The sequence below is a fragment of the Carettochelys insculpta genome, chromosome 30 (genome assembly GCF_033958435.1).
Source record: "Carettochelys insculpta isolate YL-2023 chromosome 30, ASM3395843v1, whole genome shotgun sequence".
NCBI classification, from domain to species: domain Eukaryota; kingdom Metazoa; phylum Chordata; order Testudines; family Carettochelyidae; genus Carettochelys; species Carettochelys insculpta.
The window spans coordinates 15,565,908-15,584,220 of record NC_134166.1 but is presented as its reverse complement, the minus strand read 5'-3'; the positions used below and the strand labels follow the sequence as shown (position 1 = coordinate 15,584,220).

The following is an 18,313-nucleotide window of genomic DNA, read 5'->3' as shown; positions in this document are numbered from 1 at the left end:
CCACCCTCTGTGAGCCCCCCCACGTATCCCCCACTCCATCACAGAAGGAATGTGGGGTTCCCAGGGCTGTCCCCTGCCCCCCACCAGCCAGATCCACCCCAGAGCCCCAATCTCTGCCCTGCCTCAGCCTTAAACCCCATTCAGTGCAGTTACCAGCCCCCAATCCATCCCACACCCCATTGTCTGCACTAGCCCCCGAACCCAGTCACCCCTCCCCTCAATTCCTGCTCCCAGTCCTGGTCTCACCCCCAGTTCCACAGCTCCGTCCTCGTCCCCCCACCCCAACCCCACCCCCTTCCCTGGGGCCTGTAGCAAGTTCCTATCCCCTCCCCCATTCCCTGACAGTTCAGTGCCCCTCCTCCCGCATTGGCATATCCCAGTTCCCTGCCCTGCCCATGTGGGGTGCAGCCATTGCTGGGCACAGCCCCTGGTGCCTGGCCCCAGCCCCGAGGTGGCGCCGCAGTCCCACCTGGCTTGAGCGGACACAAGTTGTCAGGTGTGATGGCCAGAGGGCAGGGGAGGGGCACATGGTGTGTTGGGGCTCAGGCGTCCCCAGGCTGTGCCCCCACCCGCAGGCAGGAGTGATTCTCGCTCGCCAGGTGGAACAGGGAGTTTATGAGCCGCCAGGGACACAGTGCAGCGCAGGGAGGTCAGTGCAGCCGGCAGAGCCCATCAGCCCCATCCATCCCGGGGAGGGGAGCTCCCCAGCCAGGGCCTTGGTTCGCCCCTTTGTTGCTCTCCCGCAACCCAGGTACCTGCCTGCCAACTCCCCGTTCCACATCCAAGGGGCAAACTCCACCTGCACCTTTGTCTCGTTTCCCGGGGAACAAAGGTGCCTGTCGCCTGGGCGCTCCTGGTAAAGCTGTGCTCTACTGCTGCCTATGCGAGGGAGGGAAGCTACAGGGAACTCCAGGGCACCAGGAAATGCCTGTCAGCTAACCAGGGGAAGAGAACCCCCCACATCACTCCATCACATCCCCCCCAGACCGAGCTGAGCGGGGTCACTCAGCCAGTGACCTGGGGAAGTTCCCCCCTCCAGGTAAAGCACTGGCTGTGACGTCGGCGCTTCCCATTGCCTGGGCCTGCTGCGGGGGTGTCCTGCTGGAGCCACTCCACCTTGTCCAGCTGCTGGACAACATTGGGGGCCAGTGTGGCCCCACCCTCTGTGGTTGAACCAGCCCTTCCCCTTCCCTTGGGCTCTGCCCAGGGCCTCCCTGGCAGGGCCCCTGAGCTCCGCGAGCCTTTCTCAGAAAGCCAGGACATCCTCCACCCCCGACTCTCCATCCAGGCAGCCTCCCCCACATAAGTCTCTCAACAAGTCCAGGGGTCCCCTCCCCCCGTCTGCACCACGGTTCAGTTGGGGGGACCCTGCTGGGCCCTTGGGGCACCTCCCTGGGTGCAAACAGCAGGTGGGACAAGTGCTCCTCCCAGTCCTGCAGGGACCAGTACGTAAAAGCCTCCAGCATCTGCCTCAGTGTCCCACGGAACCTTCCCACCAGCCCATTGGACCGGGAGTGACACCCCCAGGCCCAGGAGAGCCGGATCCCAGGCTGCTCCCGCCAGCACCGGAGCAGGGTGGACATGTATCTCTCCTGACTGGCTCCCCCAGGGGCTGAGCCGCACCCCGGCCAGCCCGGCCCTCAGTGTCTGTGAGGAGGGGTCTGCCTGCACCTCGGCCTGAATTCGGCAGTGGGGACAGGACAGGGACCTGTTCCCCACCACTGTCTGAGCCTGGAGTCCCAGCCCTGCTGAGCCCTGTGCCTGTCGGGTGGGGGCCCTGCGCCCCCTGCCGGGTGCCCTCCCCTGGGTCCGGGCCGCTAACTCCGCACTGGCTCTGGCTACGGGAAGTGACCAGAGCACTGGGGGGTCCTTCTGGCCACTCCTCTGGGTCGCCCCCCATCTGCTCCTCTGCAGGCAAGTTCTGGAGCACCCCCACTTCCTTGGGGCCTCCTTAGCCCCATTTCAGATGCACCCGGGCTGCAGGTACCTTGAATGGGGACCTGTCTGTGCCCCTCCCTCAGGGTCAGCTGGGGGTTGGGCACCAGGCGGTCTGGGCCCACGCGCTCAAGCTGGGCCAGCGTCACCCCCTCCCCCATGTCCCAGAAGCCCATCACCTCCCTGCCCCCACTGCAGGGGCACGAGGCAGTCGCTGTGCAGGGGCAGCCCTGCCCCCACCCGGCACACGGAGACGCCCGCCTCTGGGGCGTCCGGTCTCCCGGAGGTGCTGGCCTGGGGATCCCCCACCCCCCAGCCAAGCTGAGGACGTATTGCCAGCCCCTCCCCCCGGGCAGCTGGCTCCTCTGGCTGCTGGGACCCCACCCAGCTGACCCCACGAGGCCTCTGGCTGCTGGGCCTGTCTGGGACCTTGGGGCACTGGCCTGTCTGTGCCCCTCCTGCCCACGGCGATAACAGCCCAGGTCTCCTTGTGTCCCTCGGGCCGGCTGCTCCACCCAGGCCCTGGCCGGCTCTCAGGGGGTGTGTGGCTGGGCCTGTTTGCTGGGCTCACCCCGTAGGTGCTCCCCTCCATTGCACAGCTGGGAAGGTGTCTCTCCAGGATTCCCTTTCACACCTGGCCCGGCTGTCCGTGAACTCATCCGCCAGCTTCCGCGCACCACATGGGCCCTCTGGCTTCCGGTCCTCGAGCCCCAGCCTCAGGGCAGGTGGTCACGCTCCACAGAACCGCTCCAGGACCATCAGCTTAGCCAGGTCCTCTGCGGTCTGGGCCCCGTCCCGAGCACCCCCTTGCAGTAGTATCACGTCAGGCGGGAGGCCAGTTCTGCACAGGTCTCCTCTGGCCTCTTCTGAGTCCAGACAGCTTGTTCCCCAGGAGCTGTATTGGGAGAACACAGGGCCTGTCTGGGTGCGACGGGGAACTCACCAGAGGGTCCTGGAGGAACCCAGTATGAACCCCACACCCTGGGCGCTGCCAGACCCTCCTTGTGCCCTTCCCCCACTGGCCTCTTGGTGGCGCCATGGGACTGTGAGCTCCAGGTGCCCCAAAGCAGCAGCAGGTTCAGGGGTTTCCCAGGCCGGGGAGGGGGCAGCTGTGCTCCCTAGTGGGGAGCGGCAGGTGGGTATGAACCTGTCTCCCCCTCCCCCTCCCTGTTCCTCTGACCCCAGAGCGGGGGGCACAGAGAGAATTCCGCCCCCCCAGAACTGCCTGGTCCCACTAGAGTGGGGGGTCCGGCCAGGGGGGCACTGCAGGAGGTTGGGGGGGCAGTGGGTGCCCCAGGGGTGCACTTGTGCTGAGCGGTTTGGAGAGCTGGGGGCACCTGAAGTCCTGGGGGGCACCTGGGTGTGTGGCTGGATCTTGTTTGGAGCAGGTGGGGGTGCGCTCCGAGGCAGGGGCAGTGCAGGGGACCTGGAATGGGGGAACCCCACACCCCTCCAGGTCCCTGGGAATGGGAGCTGGGGCCCAGCTGGGGGAGGGGGAGATTCCCCCCACTGCACCCCCCCACTGCCCTGTGCCCACTGTGACTCATCTCGGCAGCGCCCAGCCCCCGCCGGATGTGGCCCATTGCCAAGGTGCTGCCTAGCCGGGGGCAGGGGGTTGTCTCTAGGTGAGCGAGCCCCCCCCAGTGCTGACACACCCCCGCTGAGTGTGACACTGCTGGTGGGCCCCGGGTGCCTTTGCGCTGTGCCAGGCTCAGCAGTTCCCCCCACGGCTCCCAGCACAGAGCCTGCAGGTGCAGCCCTGCTGACAGCGGGGCTGGCAGGGGCCCGCCAGGGGGCTGGCTAGAAGTTGGCCCAGCCCCGCGGGGGTGGAGGGAGGAGGGAAGTGGAGCTGTCTAGTTCCCACCCCACAGACCAGAGTCTCAGTCTCCGGAGCCCAAGCAGCTGGCACAGCCCTGGCACAGACCCCAGGCGTCCGGCCAGACCCCTGCACTCCGCTCTCTCCAAGGCCCCTGCGGGCAGTGACCCCTGGGGGGAAGGGCCATGGGGCTCCTGCCCAGGAGACGTGACCACCCTGTACTTGGCGGCCCAGGACAGGGGCTGCTGCTGGCAGGTGAGAGCAGGGGGCGGGGGAGTGAGTGGGGGCCGTCCTGGTGGGGGTCAGTCCCAGGTGGGCACCCCGGGGCCCCTCAAGGAGTGCGCCCCCCTGGCTGAGCCCAGCTGCCGGCCATGGGTGCGGGGTGGGAGTGGGAGAAACTGAGCTGGAATTGGTCTTTGGTGTGCGGCCAGTCCAGGGACCCCCACAGTACCCAGCCCCCATCCATATCTGCCTGTCCGTCCCTGTGCGAGCCCTCTGTCTGCCTGTCCATCCCCATGCGAGGCCTCTGTCTGCCTGTCTGTCCCGTGTGAGCCCTCTGTCTGCCTGTCCGTCCCGTGCGAGCCCTCTGTCTGCCTGTCTGTCCCGTGCGAGCCCTTCGTCTGCCTGTCCGTCCCGTGTGAGCCCTCTGCCTGCCTGTCTGTCCCGTGTGAGCCCTCTGTCTGCCTGTCCGTCCCGTGCGAGGTCTCTGTCTGCCTGTCTGTCCCTTGTGAGCCCTCGGTCTGCCTGTTTGTCCCCATATGAAACCTCCATCTGCCCCCCCCACCTGCTATACCCATCTCCACACACACGTCTTCTACCTGTCTGTTCCCACACACCCCAGCCCAGCGCTCTCGCTCTCTCTCGCTCTCTCTCGATCCTGATAATTCACCATGTTGTGTCGTTGTGGGCTGCATACGTAGCCCACAAAGTGTTACCTGGGCTGCAGCATGAGAACCCCAGTGCCCCAGGCCCACCCCATCCCACACTCCTTGGCTCAGTGCCCTCCGCACAGAGACCCCTGCACAGAGTGGGGTCGGGCGCAGAACCACAAGCTGTTGTGGGCAGAAGCCAGAAGCTGGTGGCACAACGCATGTGTGAGTTTCTAAGGTCCCACAGTTCTGCCTGTGGCTTGCGAAGCTGCCGGCTACCACGACTTCCCCTCGCAGACCGAACACAAGCTGTTCAGGGCTCGCTTTAGATCTGTGTTTTACTGGAATATTTACCCGACATTGCTTGAGCCCTGCAGGACTGTGAGGGCAGGGTCAGGCAGTGGCTTGGGGTGTGGCGGGCCTGGGGCAGGGAGGTGGGGATGTGGGAGGCTGCAGGAGTCAGAGGTGGGGGCTTGGGAGGGGGCAGGAGTTAGGGCAGAGGACTGAGTGTGTGGGGGGGCCCAAGGCAGGGGGTTAGGAATCAGGACAGGTGGGGGGCTGTGGGCAAGCTGGGGGGTGCAGGACTCAGGGTAGGGGGTGGGGGGCTCAGGATAGGGGTAGTGAGTTCCTGCTCCCGGGGCCAGCTGGAGCTGGGCTGCCCATCACTGGAACTTTACCCAGGAGCAGTGGCCAGGACCATCCAGAGACCTGCCCCCGGTCGGCCACTCTGCTCCCCGTGCAGCCACCCACTGCGGTCACTCCACAGCACAGCCGTCCCTGGTAGCAGGCCCTTCCTTTCTATTGTACGACATGCAATGGCAGCCCAGGCACAGCCCATTGTCCAGGGCAACCAAACCCCGAGCTCCCTTCAAGTTATGAGGAGAGGCAGCTGCGTAGCGAAGCTGGTGGTGCTGGCACTCACTGTCTGGGTGGGGTTCTTAAACAAAGGGATTCACAATCGGACAGAAGGACAGAGATACAAAGTTTCTAAAATATGTCTAATTAGAAATGTTTGCACTGTGAAATAAAGAAATGGTATTTTTCAATTTCCTTAATGCAAGTTCGGCAGTGCAATCTCTTTATCGCAAAAGCTGAGCTCACAGACGCAGAATTATGGACAAAAATTATTTGCATTAAAAATGAAACAAAGTAAAACTTTCGGGTCCAAGTCCACCCAGTCCTACTAGTTGTTCAGCCAGTTGCACAGACGAGTTGGTTTGCATCACAGGAGATAAAGCTGCCCACGCCTCGGTCACAATGTCACCGGAGCGAGAGAGCGGGTGTTCCTGTGGCACCGTTCTAGCCCACATTGCAAGTTCTTTATGTGCCAGATGTGTCCCTCCAAGCACCATTCCAGTGGCCACGTGTCCATGCTGCTAACAGGTTCTGCCTGATCAGGTTCTAAAGCAGAGTGAACGGACGCCCGGTCACCATCCCCATCTGAGCCACACGTCACCAGCAGGAGGTTGATTTTCCATTTTGGTGCGTCGGGTTCTGTAGTCCCCACATCCGTGTAGCTGTTTTTGCCGTCCGGACGCACTTTCCACACCTCGTCCCTCGATTCCGGAGCACACTTCAGACTGGCAAAGTGCCGGGGCTACCGCTCGAAATCTCACATGGGCACCGCTGTATTCTGCCAAATCTGCAATGAAAGTGAACAACTTGTGCTGGGTCATCACCCAAGGCAGCTTTCGCATGGACTGTACGGCAGAATGTGGGGGTACAGAACAGGAGACGTACAATTCTGCCCCATGAAGTTCAGTCCCAACTTAATTAATGTGTTTTTAATGAGCATCATCAGTGTGGAAGCACGTCCTCTGGAGCGACGGCCAAGGCATGGAGGGACCTATGAACCTTTACCGTAACAGAGACAGTAAAGGCAGCTACCAAAGTGCCATGCAAACACCAGTTTTCACTTTCCGGTGACACTGTAAATAAGTAGCAGGAGGCATTAAATCCCAGACCCGCACACATGCGTCTGTCTGAGCAGGTGGCTGAACAGGGAGTAGGACGGGTGGGGTTGTGGGCTCTGGAGTGTTACGTGGCTTTCTCTTTGAGCAAAGCTATGTAGAAAAAAACCCAAACCTACAGGTAAAAGACCCCGTTAAAGTGCTCCTGTGAGGTGAAAGGAAAAATGCCATTTCTTTTGTTCATCCTTTTACAGTGCAAATATTTGTACTCAGAGTGATTGAAAGTGAGCTCTGTGCCCTTTGCATTCTGTGCTGCAACCAGTATGTTAATATATTTGAAAATGTAGAAAAACCTCCAAAATATTTAAGATATTTCAGTTGGTTTTAACAGTGGTTAATCACAATTCATTTCTAAATGATGATTAATTTTTGAGTTAATATAAGACAGAACTGTGATTAATTGGCAGTCCGAGTATCTATCTATCTATCCCCACCCCCCAGGCCCAGCTCGCAGTGGCTCCAGTGGGTGGCTATTGTGCCTGTGGGACAACTCCATTTTACACCCACCAGCTGTGGCCCTGGGTGTTTTCTCACCTGACTTCCCTGCCCATAGCTGTGCCCTCGGCAGCCAGCCCCACCCGCCCCCTCTCTTTCCTGTCCCAGTGGGATGGGAACACCAGCCCCCCACCCCCACCCCATAACCCCACCCTGCACTGGGGGGATCGGCGCTTTGGAAGGGTTCCACATGTACCTCCCTTAGCAGCTCTGGGGACTCCCCCTCTCTCCATGGAGCCATCGGCTGCATCTGCTCCCCATCCCCGTCCTCTGCCCTGCGAATGGGAAGTGACAGCTGGAGCCTGGGGCAGGTGCCTCCCAGCCGGGCCCGAGCTCTGGCAGGCTGGGCCTGGACTGGCCCTGGGTCTGCCTCATGCCCTGCGCGCTCCAGCTCGGTGTGACCAAGTGGCTGGTCTGCCCCAGCCGGGCACTCGCTGGTCGTGTCCCCACCAGGCCTTGCCTGAGCCCCAAGTGCCCTGGGCTCTCTCTGCCCAGCTGAGAATTTCCTCCCTCCGCAGCCTCCGTCCTGGTCTCCTGCTTCCAGCCGGCCCCGGCCCAGACCTCGGGGACCATCGTCCTCACCCCGCCCAGCCCCGCGGTGGGAGGGACCGTCAGCCTGGCCCTTCAGGACCCGCCACAGGACTTTGTGAGCTGCAGCTGGTACCGATCCGCGAGCACCGACCAGAGCACACGGATCCTCGAGTACTTCCCACAAACCCCCGTTCAGAACAACGGCTCGGCCCACACGGGGCGGGAGACCGCGGGCCCGGGCTGCTCCCTGCACATCGCGGGGTTAAGGCTCAGCGACACCGGGAACTACACGGTGTCTATCCAGAGCCCGACTGGCAGTGTCACCTCCACAGCGGTTCTGCGGGTCTTTGGTAAGTGCCTCCCTCAGGAGCTGCCCACCCCACCCCCACCCACACCCCTCCCCCATCCCTGCCCCAGCGATGGGCTCTGGGCGTCTCCCTTGGGAACAGCCCGGCTTGTCGTGGGGGACCTGCCCCAGTCGCAGACGCCGCGTGAGGTACCCCGTCACTCCCTGCCCCCCCGTCTGCCCTGGCAGATGACGCCCTCTCCAGAGATGGGGGGTTCTGGTTCCCCCCATCCCACCACGGCCCCTCCTGGCCCTGGCAGCCCCAGCTGTCACAGAGGGATGGGGTCGAACTGCACCGGTTATGGGGCTTCCAGCACCTCCCCCCGAACCTGCTGGTCCCACCAATGCCTATTCCAAGGCCCTGGGTGACATGAATTCGCTGGGCCTCAGCTCAGGCCCTGGTCCCTGTGGGCAATCCAGCCCCACAGCAGCAGCTGGAGCAATGGGGCTGAGGGCTGGGCCAGAGACCATGCGCTGGTGAGGGGGGCCGTGTGTGAGTTGTGGGCCCACAGGAATCAGGCTGCCTGCAGTATCCCCTTGCCCCCTGGTGTCCCTGGCACCTCCACCCCACCCTGGTATCTCAGTGCCCTCACCCTCCTGCCCTCCCCAGCCTCTCTGGGGCCCCTCAGTCCCCCACTCCGGGTATCTCTGCCCCGGTGTCCCCAGCTGGCCAGCCGGAGGGCGCACTGAGCTGCCAGGGGAGAGGTGTCTCCAGGGCAGAGCTGGGTCGTGCTGCCTGGGGGCACTCGTATTGGTGGAGAGTGGGGAAGTGCCACCCTAACAGCCACCTGTTCACGGAGCCCTGGGGTGTGCGCCTGGTGCTCGGGGGGGGGAAGAGCTGGTGCTGGGGGCAGTAGGGAGGCACCTTCAGGCAGGGGAGAGGGGTCCCTGCTGGACCTGTGGGGGGGAGGGGGCATGGGGTAGAGGCGAGTCTGGGGGACAGAAGGCAATTGGGGGGCAGATTCACCCTTCGCCCTCTGGCTCCATTGGGAGCTGGGCCTCTGCAGGACACCCCCCAGCCCCACTGGTGCGGCCTCACCTGGGACAGGACTGGGGCCACCGGGGCTTGAGATCCTGGTGCTGTTGTCGGCTGCAAAGTCCCTCCCTGCCCAGCGACTCTGCCCCCCCCTTAACCCCCCGACGTAGCAGCACCCCCCCGCTGCCCCCCAGCCCCTGCAGTGTCTATGGGCCACTCGCCCCTCCAGCACACTCTGCTCCCTGTGTCCACAGTGCAGTGCAGTCAGTGCAAAGCTACTCGCACACCCTAGTGCACCCGTGTCCTGTGGCCCACACCGATGTGATTCCCCGCCTCAGTTCCCCTCCCCCTTTGGGATGGGGACGCTCCTGGGCCTGATCCTTGCCAAGTGCCCAGTCCAGCACTGCTGCCAAGTCTCCAGGGGGAGTGTGCAGGAGACTGGGTGGTTCAGGGGGTGGTGGGACGGGGATGTGGGGGCAGGAGCCAGGCCCCCAGTTCCCCATAGACCCAGCACCCGTTGCTGCTGGGAAGCCAGGAGCTGTGCTCACTTTGTGCCTCGGTTTCCCGGGTCACATGGAGCCTGTTTGTATTGTCTCACCTCCCCCCACAGCAACGGGGGGCAGGGGCAGCCCTGTCGCTGCGGGTGATGGAGCTCTGTGGGTGTCTGCCAGGCCCCCCCATCTCTGCTACTCCCCAGGGGCTGTTCCCCGGGAGGCGGCTGCAGGAGGAAGGTGCCTCTGTGCACAGCAGGGAGGGGCGAAGGAGGGGACAGCCCTGGTGCGTCCATGTGGGGATGGTGAGATGGTGCGAGGGCGGCTGGGCTGCTGCTGGCTGGGTCAGCGCTGCCCCCCACAGCCCACTGTCCTGCTGCCCCGTCTGCCCGCAGCGGTGCTGGTGCTCCCCGAGGTGGGGTGCAGCCCCCGCCAGATGCACTTCAGTGAAACCTCATCTGCATGACCTCCCCTGGCACCGGCACCATGAGCCGGGCAGCCCCAGCTGGGTGAGCGCCCGGCACGGGGCCCTCGTACCTGCACTTACACCAGGGCCTGGTGGTGTGAAGCCTCCCACTGGGTCAACACCAGCGATTTCGCCTCTATCCACCTCCTTGGTGAGGCCCCAGCTGTGCCATGGCCTCCTGGCTCCCCCGCTCCGTCGAGCCCCTCACTGGGGCACCTGGTCTCCAGTCTCCTCCGGCCTGGTCTGCTTTCTCCCCGGTAACCCCAGCCACGCCTGCACCGCCAGCACTCTGCCCACTGGGCTGTGGGAGCCTGGTCACTGGGGTTCAATCCCCAGGCCTGCCTCCCATGTCCCGGGTGCCCGTGGGCCCATCCCTGCCCCCTCGGGGCCTCGGTTCCCAACTGTAACGTGGAGAGCGATAGCACCAGGGCAGAACGGCCTTTGCCATTTAAGCCGTGAGCGCTGCAGGGCAGGGCCCATCGCACGGTGTCCGGGCAGCGCCTGGCAGGACGGGGCCCAGACGTCACTCAGGGTCTGTGCAGGGCCCTGCTTGTTACCAGAATCCACCCAACAAATTAACCAGCTAAAGGCAGGGACCAAATTCCTCCCTAGTGTCGGGAGCGTCACTGCAGCTCCAGCGTCCTGGGTAGTTCTCCAGGCACCGGCCGCACAGCCCCAACCGAAGAGCACCTGGCTGGAGGCTGATGGCCCCTCCCTGTCCCCAGTGCAGAGGCTCTGCCGCATGGCCGGGGGGTACCGTGGGACGGATGAGCTGGGAGAGTGTCCTGCAGCAGGGGGTGGAATCCCTGGCCCTGCAGGAAATGCCGGCTGTTTGCACCCCGTTACCCCGGTACAGCTGGTTTGCTGGTGGCAGCGGGGAAAGGGCGGCTGGTGAGGTTGTCTGTCCCCAGCTGCTGTTGTGCTCTGGGGTGGGGCTGGCTGGATTCCTGGCTAGCCCTGCGCTGGGACAGGCTGTGATGGGAAGCCCCAGTGTGAGACACCCTATGGGGAGAGGGTGTCACTGCCACACCACAGCATCGCCAAGCCCCCAGTGCCAGCAGCCCCCACCCCGTAGCCAGCAGCTCCAAGTGCCTGGCCCTGAGCCCTGGTGGGTCTGTTGGGCCAACGATGGCTGAGAACCACCTAGAGCAGCTCCTGCGGCGGCCTTTGGGTGTGCTTCCCGCTGGCCCCGTGTGCGTCACCTGCGAACCCACCTGCCAATCCCCTCCCTCTGCACGTCCCGACCTTCGGCCAGTGCCAGCTGACGTGCTGAGAGTAGCGGGAAGGTGCAGGGAGAGGCCGTCAATGGCTGGTGAATAATTAACACACTCCTGGCATTTCTGGCTGCGCTTCAGGGAGCCGTCATGGGGCCGGCTGACGTCCTGGCCTGGATCTGAGAGGGAGCACTGAGCCCTGCCTTGGCAGCAGGTCCCCTGGGCTATGTCTGCCTTCAATGTCCGGCTGTCCCTTCCCGTCCGCTAGCCGGGGAGCGCTCCCACGCCAGTGTCCCCTCCCACGCGGGGGCTGATGTTCTCAGTGCCCCCCGCAGGCAGCCCCCCGAGCTCTGCCACTCACTCGCGCTGGGGCACTTTCTCCCTCCCCCAGATGTTCTCTGGGGCTCGCCTCGACCCAGAGTGTCACCGCACACCGGTACCACAACCCCACCCTGCAGAGTGGGTGAGCCGCTGGGCACCAGGCCCCTGCCCCCCTCTGCATCGCCGTCAGTCTGTCCAGCCAGCGCCAGCTCCCCTGGGTCTGTCCTGGCGGGGTCCCAGTCAGGGCGGGATCCAGTCCCATCACCACTCCCTCACCCCATGGCTCAGTGCCCTTCCCATGTGCTGGGAGCTCCCGTCTCTGCAGCCTGGGCTGGGCACACCCCGCTGGCTCCGTTCTCCAGGGCCACTCTCCAGTCTGGATCCAGGCCTGGCCTGTACCAACCCCGTCTGTGCTGCCCTCTCTGCCACGGGGCCTGGGGCTCAAGCTCCTGATGTGTTCCCATGTCTCTGGCCCTGGCTGTCTCGAAGCTGTTAGGGGGCGCAGGCAGTGTGGCCTAGTGGTCACAGCAGGGCTGAGGGCTGCCCCCTGGGGACAGGCATAGCTAGGCCGGAGCTGGATATGGCTCAAGATCTGGATGGTGGTTGGTTTCAAGCACAGTGCCCCAAGGCTCGGTTCTGGGGCTGGGGTTGTTCAACAGCTTCATTAATGACCTGGATGAGGGACTGGATAGAACCGTCAGCAAGTTTACAGATGACACTAAGCTGGGGGAGAGGTAGATATGTTGGAGGGTAGAGAGAGAATCCAGAGGGACCTGGATAAATTGGAGGACTGGGCCAAAAGAAATCTGTTGTGGTTCAACAAGGAGAAGTGCAGAGTCCTGCACCTGGGGCGGAAGAATCCCAAACACTGTTACAGGCTGGGGACCGACTGGCTCAGCAGCAGTACGATGGAAAGGGACCTGGGGTTATGGTGGATGAAAGAATGGATATGAATAAACAGGATGCGACCACAGAGCATCAGGGGCTCCGTCACCATCTGTCCAGCCAGTGCCCTGCTCACTCCGGGTCTGTCCTGTCTCCAGCTGGGCTCTCCGTCTGCATGGGACATCCCCGTCACCTGCCACTCTGCGCACCAGCTGCGCTGGTCAGAACTGCTCCTGTGTCCTGGCTCTGACCGTCTCTGGCGCAGGACTGGGGTCTCCAGGTCTCTTCTGCATTCTGGGCTCTGTTCCCCAGGGGTCGCTCCCGTGTCTCTAAGTCGGATCAGGCACCTCTCGACTGCCACCGCCTGCACCGCTCCTGCTCCCAGCACTGGGCTCTCTCTGCCATTACACTGTGTAGCTGCAGCCCTTGGTGCTCTGATCCAGTCCAGCCTCCTGACTGTCTCCTGTCGCTCACTGCAATAAACCAGCAGCCAGTAGCGCTCGCAGACCTTGGAACCAGGCCCTGACCCGTCATGATTTTGGTGTATAAATACCAATGTTCGTTCCAGCCCCTGGTTGGACCCGTGTCTTCGTGGCTGGTACACAGGATCCTGCTGGATTGCAGTTTCCATCTTCTCTCCCCACTCGCATGGACCAGAAATCTGCCCTGTGTTAAATGAAGGTAAAGACTCTTCTGGAAATCACAGGACTCCAGGAGCTGAGGATTTAAGAGAGGGCACCTGGCTTGGCAGGAGTTGGCTGATGCCTTCATCTAAGACCCCATCGTTCCTGCTCTGTGATGGTCTGTGGTGGAAATGGCCTAAGGGCCCTTCCAAAGTGTCCTGTGGGACGGCGGCACCAGGACCCGGCTCAGATTCCACAGGAGGGTGGCCCTGATCCCAGGGGGATGGAGGGGCAGGAACACATGGTAACACCCTCTCTGTTCCCTGCACAGAAGTACTGCCCAGGTGACACCTGGCCATGCCCTGGTGCCCAAGAACGGGGCCCTCACCTTACATGTTGCAGCTCCTCCCACGGGAGCACAGAGCTCTGCCTCGGGGACGGGGTGTATTTCACAGCCAGTCAGTGGCTGGTGTTGTAACCTGACGACCAGACTCTGACGGTGCTGAACATCACCCAGGGCGGTGCTGGCGCCCACCAGTGTGAGGTCACGAATCCATCAGCACCAAACGCAGCCAGCCCAGCAATGTCGTGGTGGCCTGTGCGTAATGGGAGCCCCCTCCTTTGCGGTTCTGCCCTGGCCCTGCAGCGGTTGCCCTAGGCTGGGGCATGGTACCTGTGTATCCTTTGTCCCCCTGGTGCCATCTCGGCCCCTAATTCCCTCCCTCTCCAGGTAGATGGGCCAGATGCTGCCCAGAGACAGCGGACGGGACCCATCGGCCTGTCCCTCGGGTCCCCTCTGCCCCGGCATGTCGCCAATTCCGTCCCAGCTCCCTCCTGGCACAGGTTACTTAATGGCATTGGCACTAATGAGCCCAGCAGCGCCTGGACCGTCACTGCCACCACCTTGGATGAGCTGGGCACATACGAATGCCTGGCGCCCAACCCGAACGCCAGCCTCCCGGCTGATGCCAAGGTGGAGGTGCCAGGAGGCATCTGGGCGCCGTGCCTCAGGCCTGCCCCCGTCTCGGGCACCCTCACCTGGGGCTCTGTCACTGTCTGGCCAGCACTGTGGCCACACCAGATCTGCCCTGTCAGCTTTGGGCTCCCAGTCTGCCTGGGACGTCCTGTCAGCTGTCACTGTGTGCGCCTTCCCCATGGTCAGCACCGTTCCTGCCTCCTGGGCTCTTACTGGCTACGTCTACATGTGAAGCCAACATCGAAATAGCTTATTTTGATGAATAACGTCTACACGTCCTCCAGGGCTGGCACCGTCAATATTCAACTTCGACATTGCGCGGCACCACATCAAAATAGGCGCTGCGAGGGAATGTCTACATGCCAAAGTAGCACACATCGAAATAAGGGTGCCAGGCACAGCTGCAGACAGGGTCACAGGGCGGACTCAACAGCCAGCCGCTCCCTTAAAGGGCCCCTCCCAGACACAGTTGCACTAAACAACACAAGATCCACAGAGCCGACAACTGGTTGCAGACCCTGTGCCTGCAGCATAGATCCCCAGCTGCGGCAGCAGCAGCCAGAAGCCCTGGGCTAAGGGCTGCTGCCCACGGTGACCATAGAGCCCCGCAGGGGCTGGAGAGAGAGCATCTCTCAACCCCCCAGCTGATGGCCGCCATGGAGGACCCGGCAATTTCGACGTTGCGGGACGCGGATCGTCTACACGGTCCCTACTTCGACGTTGAACGTCGAAGTAGGGCGCTATTCCGATCCCCTCATGAGGTTAGCGACTTCGACGTCTCGTCGCCTAACGTCAACGTTAACTTCGAAATAGCGCCCGACGCGTGTAGACGCGACGGGCGCTATTTCGAAGTTAGTGCCGCTACTTCGAAGTAGCGTGCACGTGTAGACACAGCTACTGTGTCCCTCACCTGCAGTGGGGGCAGCAGGCTTGAGCTGGACTCAGTCCTGAGGCTCTGTTCTCCCAGAGACACTCCTGTCTGGCTCTCTGGTGTGGGCCAGACACTTTCTGTCTGCCATTACGGGGGCACCGATCCTGCTCCCTGCACCGGGAACTCTCTCCTGTTTCACTGTCTGTCCAGCCACGTTCCCCTGTGCCTGGTCCTGTCCAGCCTCTAGACCGTCTCCTGGGACTCACTGGACTCACCCAGCTGCCAGAGCAGCCCACAGCTCTCAGAACCAGGCCAGCGCCACCCTGAGATCGCTGTCGAAACCACGATTCATTCCAGCTTCTAACGGGGTCTGTGTTTTGCTGTCTGGACCCAGCCTCTTGTTGGGTTGTGATTTCCCCCGTTCATCTCCTGTCAGGGGTTTTCTTTTCCCCACATTTCCCTTTTTCCCATTTCCTCTTTCACCCCTAGCCAAGAGCTCTGTGCTCCCCTATTCCTGCCACACCCAGATCCCCATTTTCCAGTCCCAGGGGCTCTGTGCTCCCCTATTCCTGCCACGTGTGGTTGGTGAAGTGAGCGGAGTGCTGGGCATTCGGCTGGAAATGGCTTCCCAAGTGTTTGCACCCAGGGCCTGGTGCCTCTGGCTGTTCTCAGGGGCTGCTCAGGGCTTTGGGGCTCCCCCGGGGGTGAGCTGCAAGGCAGTACTCCCACCTTAGTGCTGCAGGAGCCGTGGGGCTCTGGGAGGTGGGACTCCAGCCACAGGCACGCCCCGTGTGTGCCCTGCCAGCTCCGCTTCCTGGCCAGAGGTGCATGTTCCTGATGGGTACCAGGGACTTTGTCCTGCTGTTGGACTCCTGGCCGGGGGGAGGGGAGCTCCACCTGCCCAGCTCCTTCCTTTTGCTTTCTTGTTTGTGGTGATATTTGGTGCCAATTTCCTTGTGCGAATATCGCCCCATCGGCTCCTGGCTCCACCAGCTTCAGCCTGGACCCTGCTGTGCCCCCAGCTCCCTCAGGGACTCCACGACGTGCCAGACCCCTCGGCCCTCTTGTCATGCTGGCATCCACCAGGGACCCGGCCCCTCTGGCTGAGCAGTGGGGCCAGGCTGGGATCTCCGCTGGGAGCGCCGATCTCAGGGCAGTGGGGCAGCAAACAGGGCGGGCTTGGCACCGTGCTCCCTGACGAGAGCTGCCCCACCGGGTAGAATCGTAGACTCATGGAACAATAGAGCTGGAAGAGACCAAAAGAAACCATCAAGTCCAGGCCCCTGCTCTAGGCAGGACCAAACCCATCAGATCAGCCCTGCCAGGGCTTTGTTGAGCCGAGACTCAAACACCTCCAGGGATGGAGACTCCACTACGCCCCTGGGGAGACCATTCCAATGCTTCACCAGCCTCCTAGTGAAGGAGTTTTTCCTAATGTTCAACCTGGACCTTTCCCACTACAACTTGAGACCACTGTTCCATGTTCTGCCATCCATGACCACTGTGAACAGCCTCTCTCCAGCCTCTCTGCAGCCTCCCTTCAGTAAGTTGAAGGCTGTTATCAAGTCCCCCCTCAGTCTTCTCTTCTGCAGACTAAACAGTCCCAATTCCCTCAACCTTTCTTCATAGGTCATATGCTCCAGCCCCCGAATTATTTTGGTCGCCCTCCGCTGGCACCTCTCCAGTGTGTCCACATCCTTCCTATAAATGGAGGCCCACAACTGGACACATACTCCAGGTGCGGCCTCACCATATCTGAGTGAAATGAGTAACTTACCTAGTTCCTTAGCATGATCCTTGTTTTCCCCTGACTAGATGTGGGAGCAGGGAGGACAGCTTGTAACGTCCCGAACACTTACTCTTTCACCTCTAAGTACCACACTCACTTACCATAAAACTACTAGAGCACCAGCATTTACTACTAGTGCATGGTGTGTCCAGGGATACAGGAGTTCTGAACAGCATCATCGTGCAATGACAAACATACTTAGCACTGAGTGATGTGGAAGTCAGAGTAGGTAGCCTGGTTGTTCATGCTCAGGCATCCAAAAAGCTTTTCTGTGTAAGACAGTAGCAAGTGGCCATCCTTCTTGGCTGCACCAGGGCTAGCAGGGAGCCACTGGCTGCCCCAGCTGACAAGCTGAGCGGCGGGAGGGATGTTTTCAACCCTGAGTCCCCCCCGGGGTTGCCCCCGGCCCCCAAAGGCGTGTCCCTTCCCTGGGCAGCGGATGCTTCTCACCCCACCCCGACGGCAGCGCTGCAGAGTGAGCGTCACTGAGGGGCGACCGAGGGCAGAGCTGTGCTCTCCGCTGCTTGGCTCTGCAGCTCTCAGGGTGGCCCGAAAGGGCACATCTGGCCGGTGGGTCTGGGGGGCAGGATCCTTCCCTGACACCCCCCTTTACAGACCTTCCCCGCTCTGGGCTCAGGACCCTTTGCGAAGTGGGGGTGAGGGAGCAGCCAGCAGCCCAGGCTGGGAGTCGCCCGTTCCTCAGCAGTCCCAGCTCTGCAGACAGGTCTGATGTCTTGCTCCCCCATTCACCCCTCGTGTTACGTGACTCCCCCGTCTCCCCACCACCCCAGGGCCTCCATCTGCCTCTCCCCATGAGCTCTGTGTAGGTGTCCAGCAGAGCTGGGCTCCTGGGGGGATGATGCCTCCCGGCGCCCATCAGGCAGCGTCTGCCCAGCACTCTGGTGGCTCAGTCTCAGCTGTGGCCAAGGGAGCCCTGAGCCCTGCATGAGGCAGGAAGGTCAATGCCAGTGTCCTTGGAGGGGCCCCACCTGCCCCACAGCTCCAGACCTCAGGGCCAGCCCCAAGGCAGCCCAGAAATGCAGGTTCCTGGCTGGGGCCGGCTCTGCACTGCAGGGACCCAATGGCTTGGCTGGTTGTGATCCCAGCACCTCTCCCCGGCTGTGTGTGTCAGACTCACTTCCTGCGAAGTGGAAGCTGAAATTCTGCACAACCTCACAGGACGTGGCGGAGGGGTGCTTACTGGTGGCAGCAGGCACCCCTCCCCCACGCGCCTCCCCTTCCCTCCCTTCCCTCCTCCCCTCCCCTGCCCGGTTTTCGTCTCTGATGGAAATGGCCAAAAGAAGCTTCCAGTCTCCCCTGGGATGGCAGCACCAGGACCGTCCCACAGTCCCCCTGGGCAGGTCCCTGGGGGATGCGGAGGCTGGCACACGGTAACGCTCTCTCTGCTCCCGGCATGGAAATGCTGCCCACAGAGGTGCCTGGTGCCTGAGAACAGGACCTTCAGCCTTGTGTGTTACAGCTCCCCCACCCGCCACCCCTGCTCTGGGACAGCAGGGCCTTGTGTCCGGTGAGCAGCTGGGCAGCTGGACCATCCCACCGTCAGATGTCCTAATCGCAGAAGATTACGGTTGGAAGAGACCTCAGGCAATCAGCAAGTTCAACCCCCTGTGCAAAATCATCCCAGCCAGGGCTTAAAATCTTGCAGGTCAGGTGATCCCACTGCTTGCATGGGTGACCCATTGCAGGGTGTGATGGAGTGGGGGGGGGTGCATGTGTGA

General features: G+C 62.3%; 1 protein-coding gene across 6 annotated transcripts in view; it reads left to right on the top strand.

The window, feature by feature from the left end:
- The first annotated feature begins 3,680 nt into the window (after nucleotides 1-3,680).
- LOC142003877 (cell adhesion molecule CEACAM6-like) overlaps nucleotides 3,681-18,313 on the top strand; it is a 31,777-nt gene continuing 17,144 nt past the window's right edge. For 4 of the 6 annotated variants that reach the window (XR_012642891.1, XR_012642890.1, XM_074981219.1 and 1 more), the window contains exons 1-2: nucleotides 3,681-4,006; nucleotides 7,604-7,966. Coding sequence is in view for 4 of the 6 variants with exons in the window: in XM_074981219.1 (XP_074837320.1) it covers nucleotides 3,937-4,006; nucleotides 7,604-7,966 (433 nt within the window). In the remaining 2 variants the exon portion in view is untranslated. The remainder of the gene's footprint in view (nucleotides 4,007-7,603; nucleotides 7,967-18,313) is intronic. The other 2 variants (XM_074981218.1, XM_074981216.1) reach the window with 2 other exon arrangements.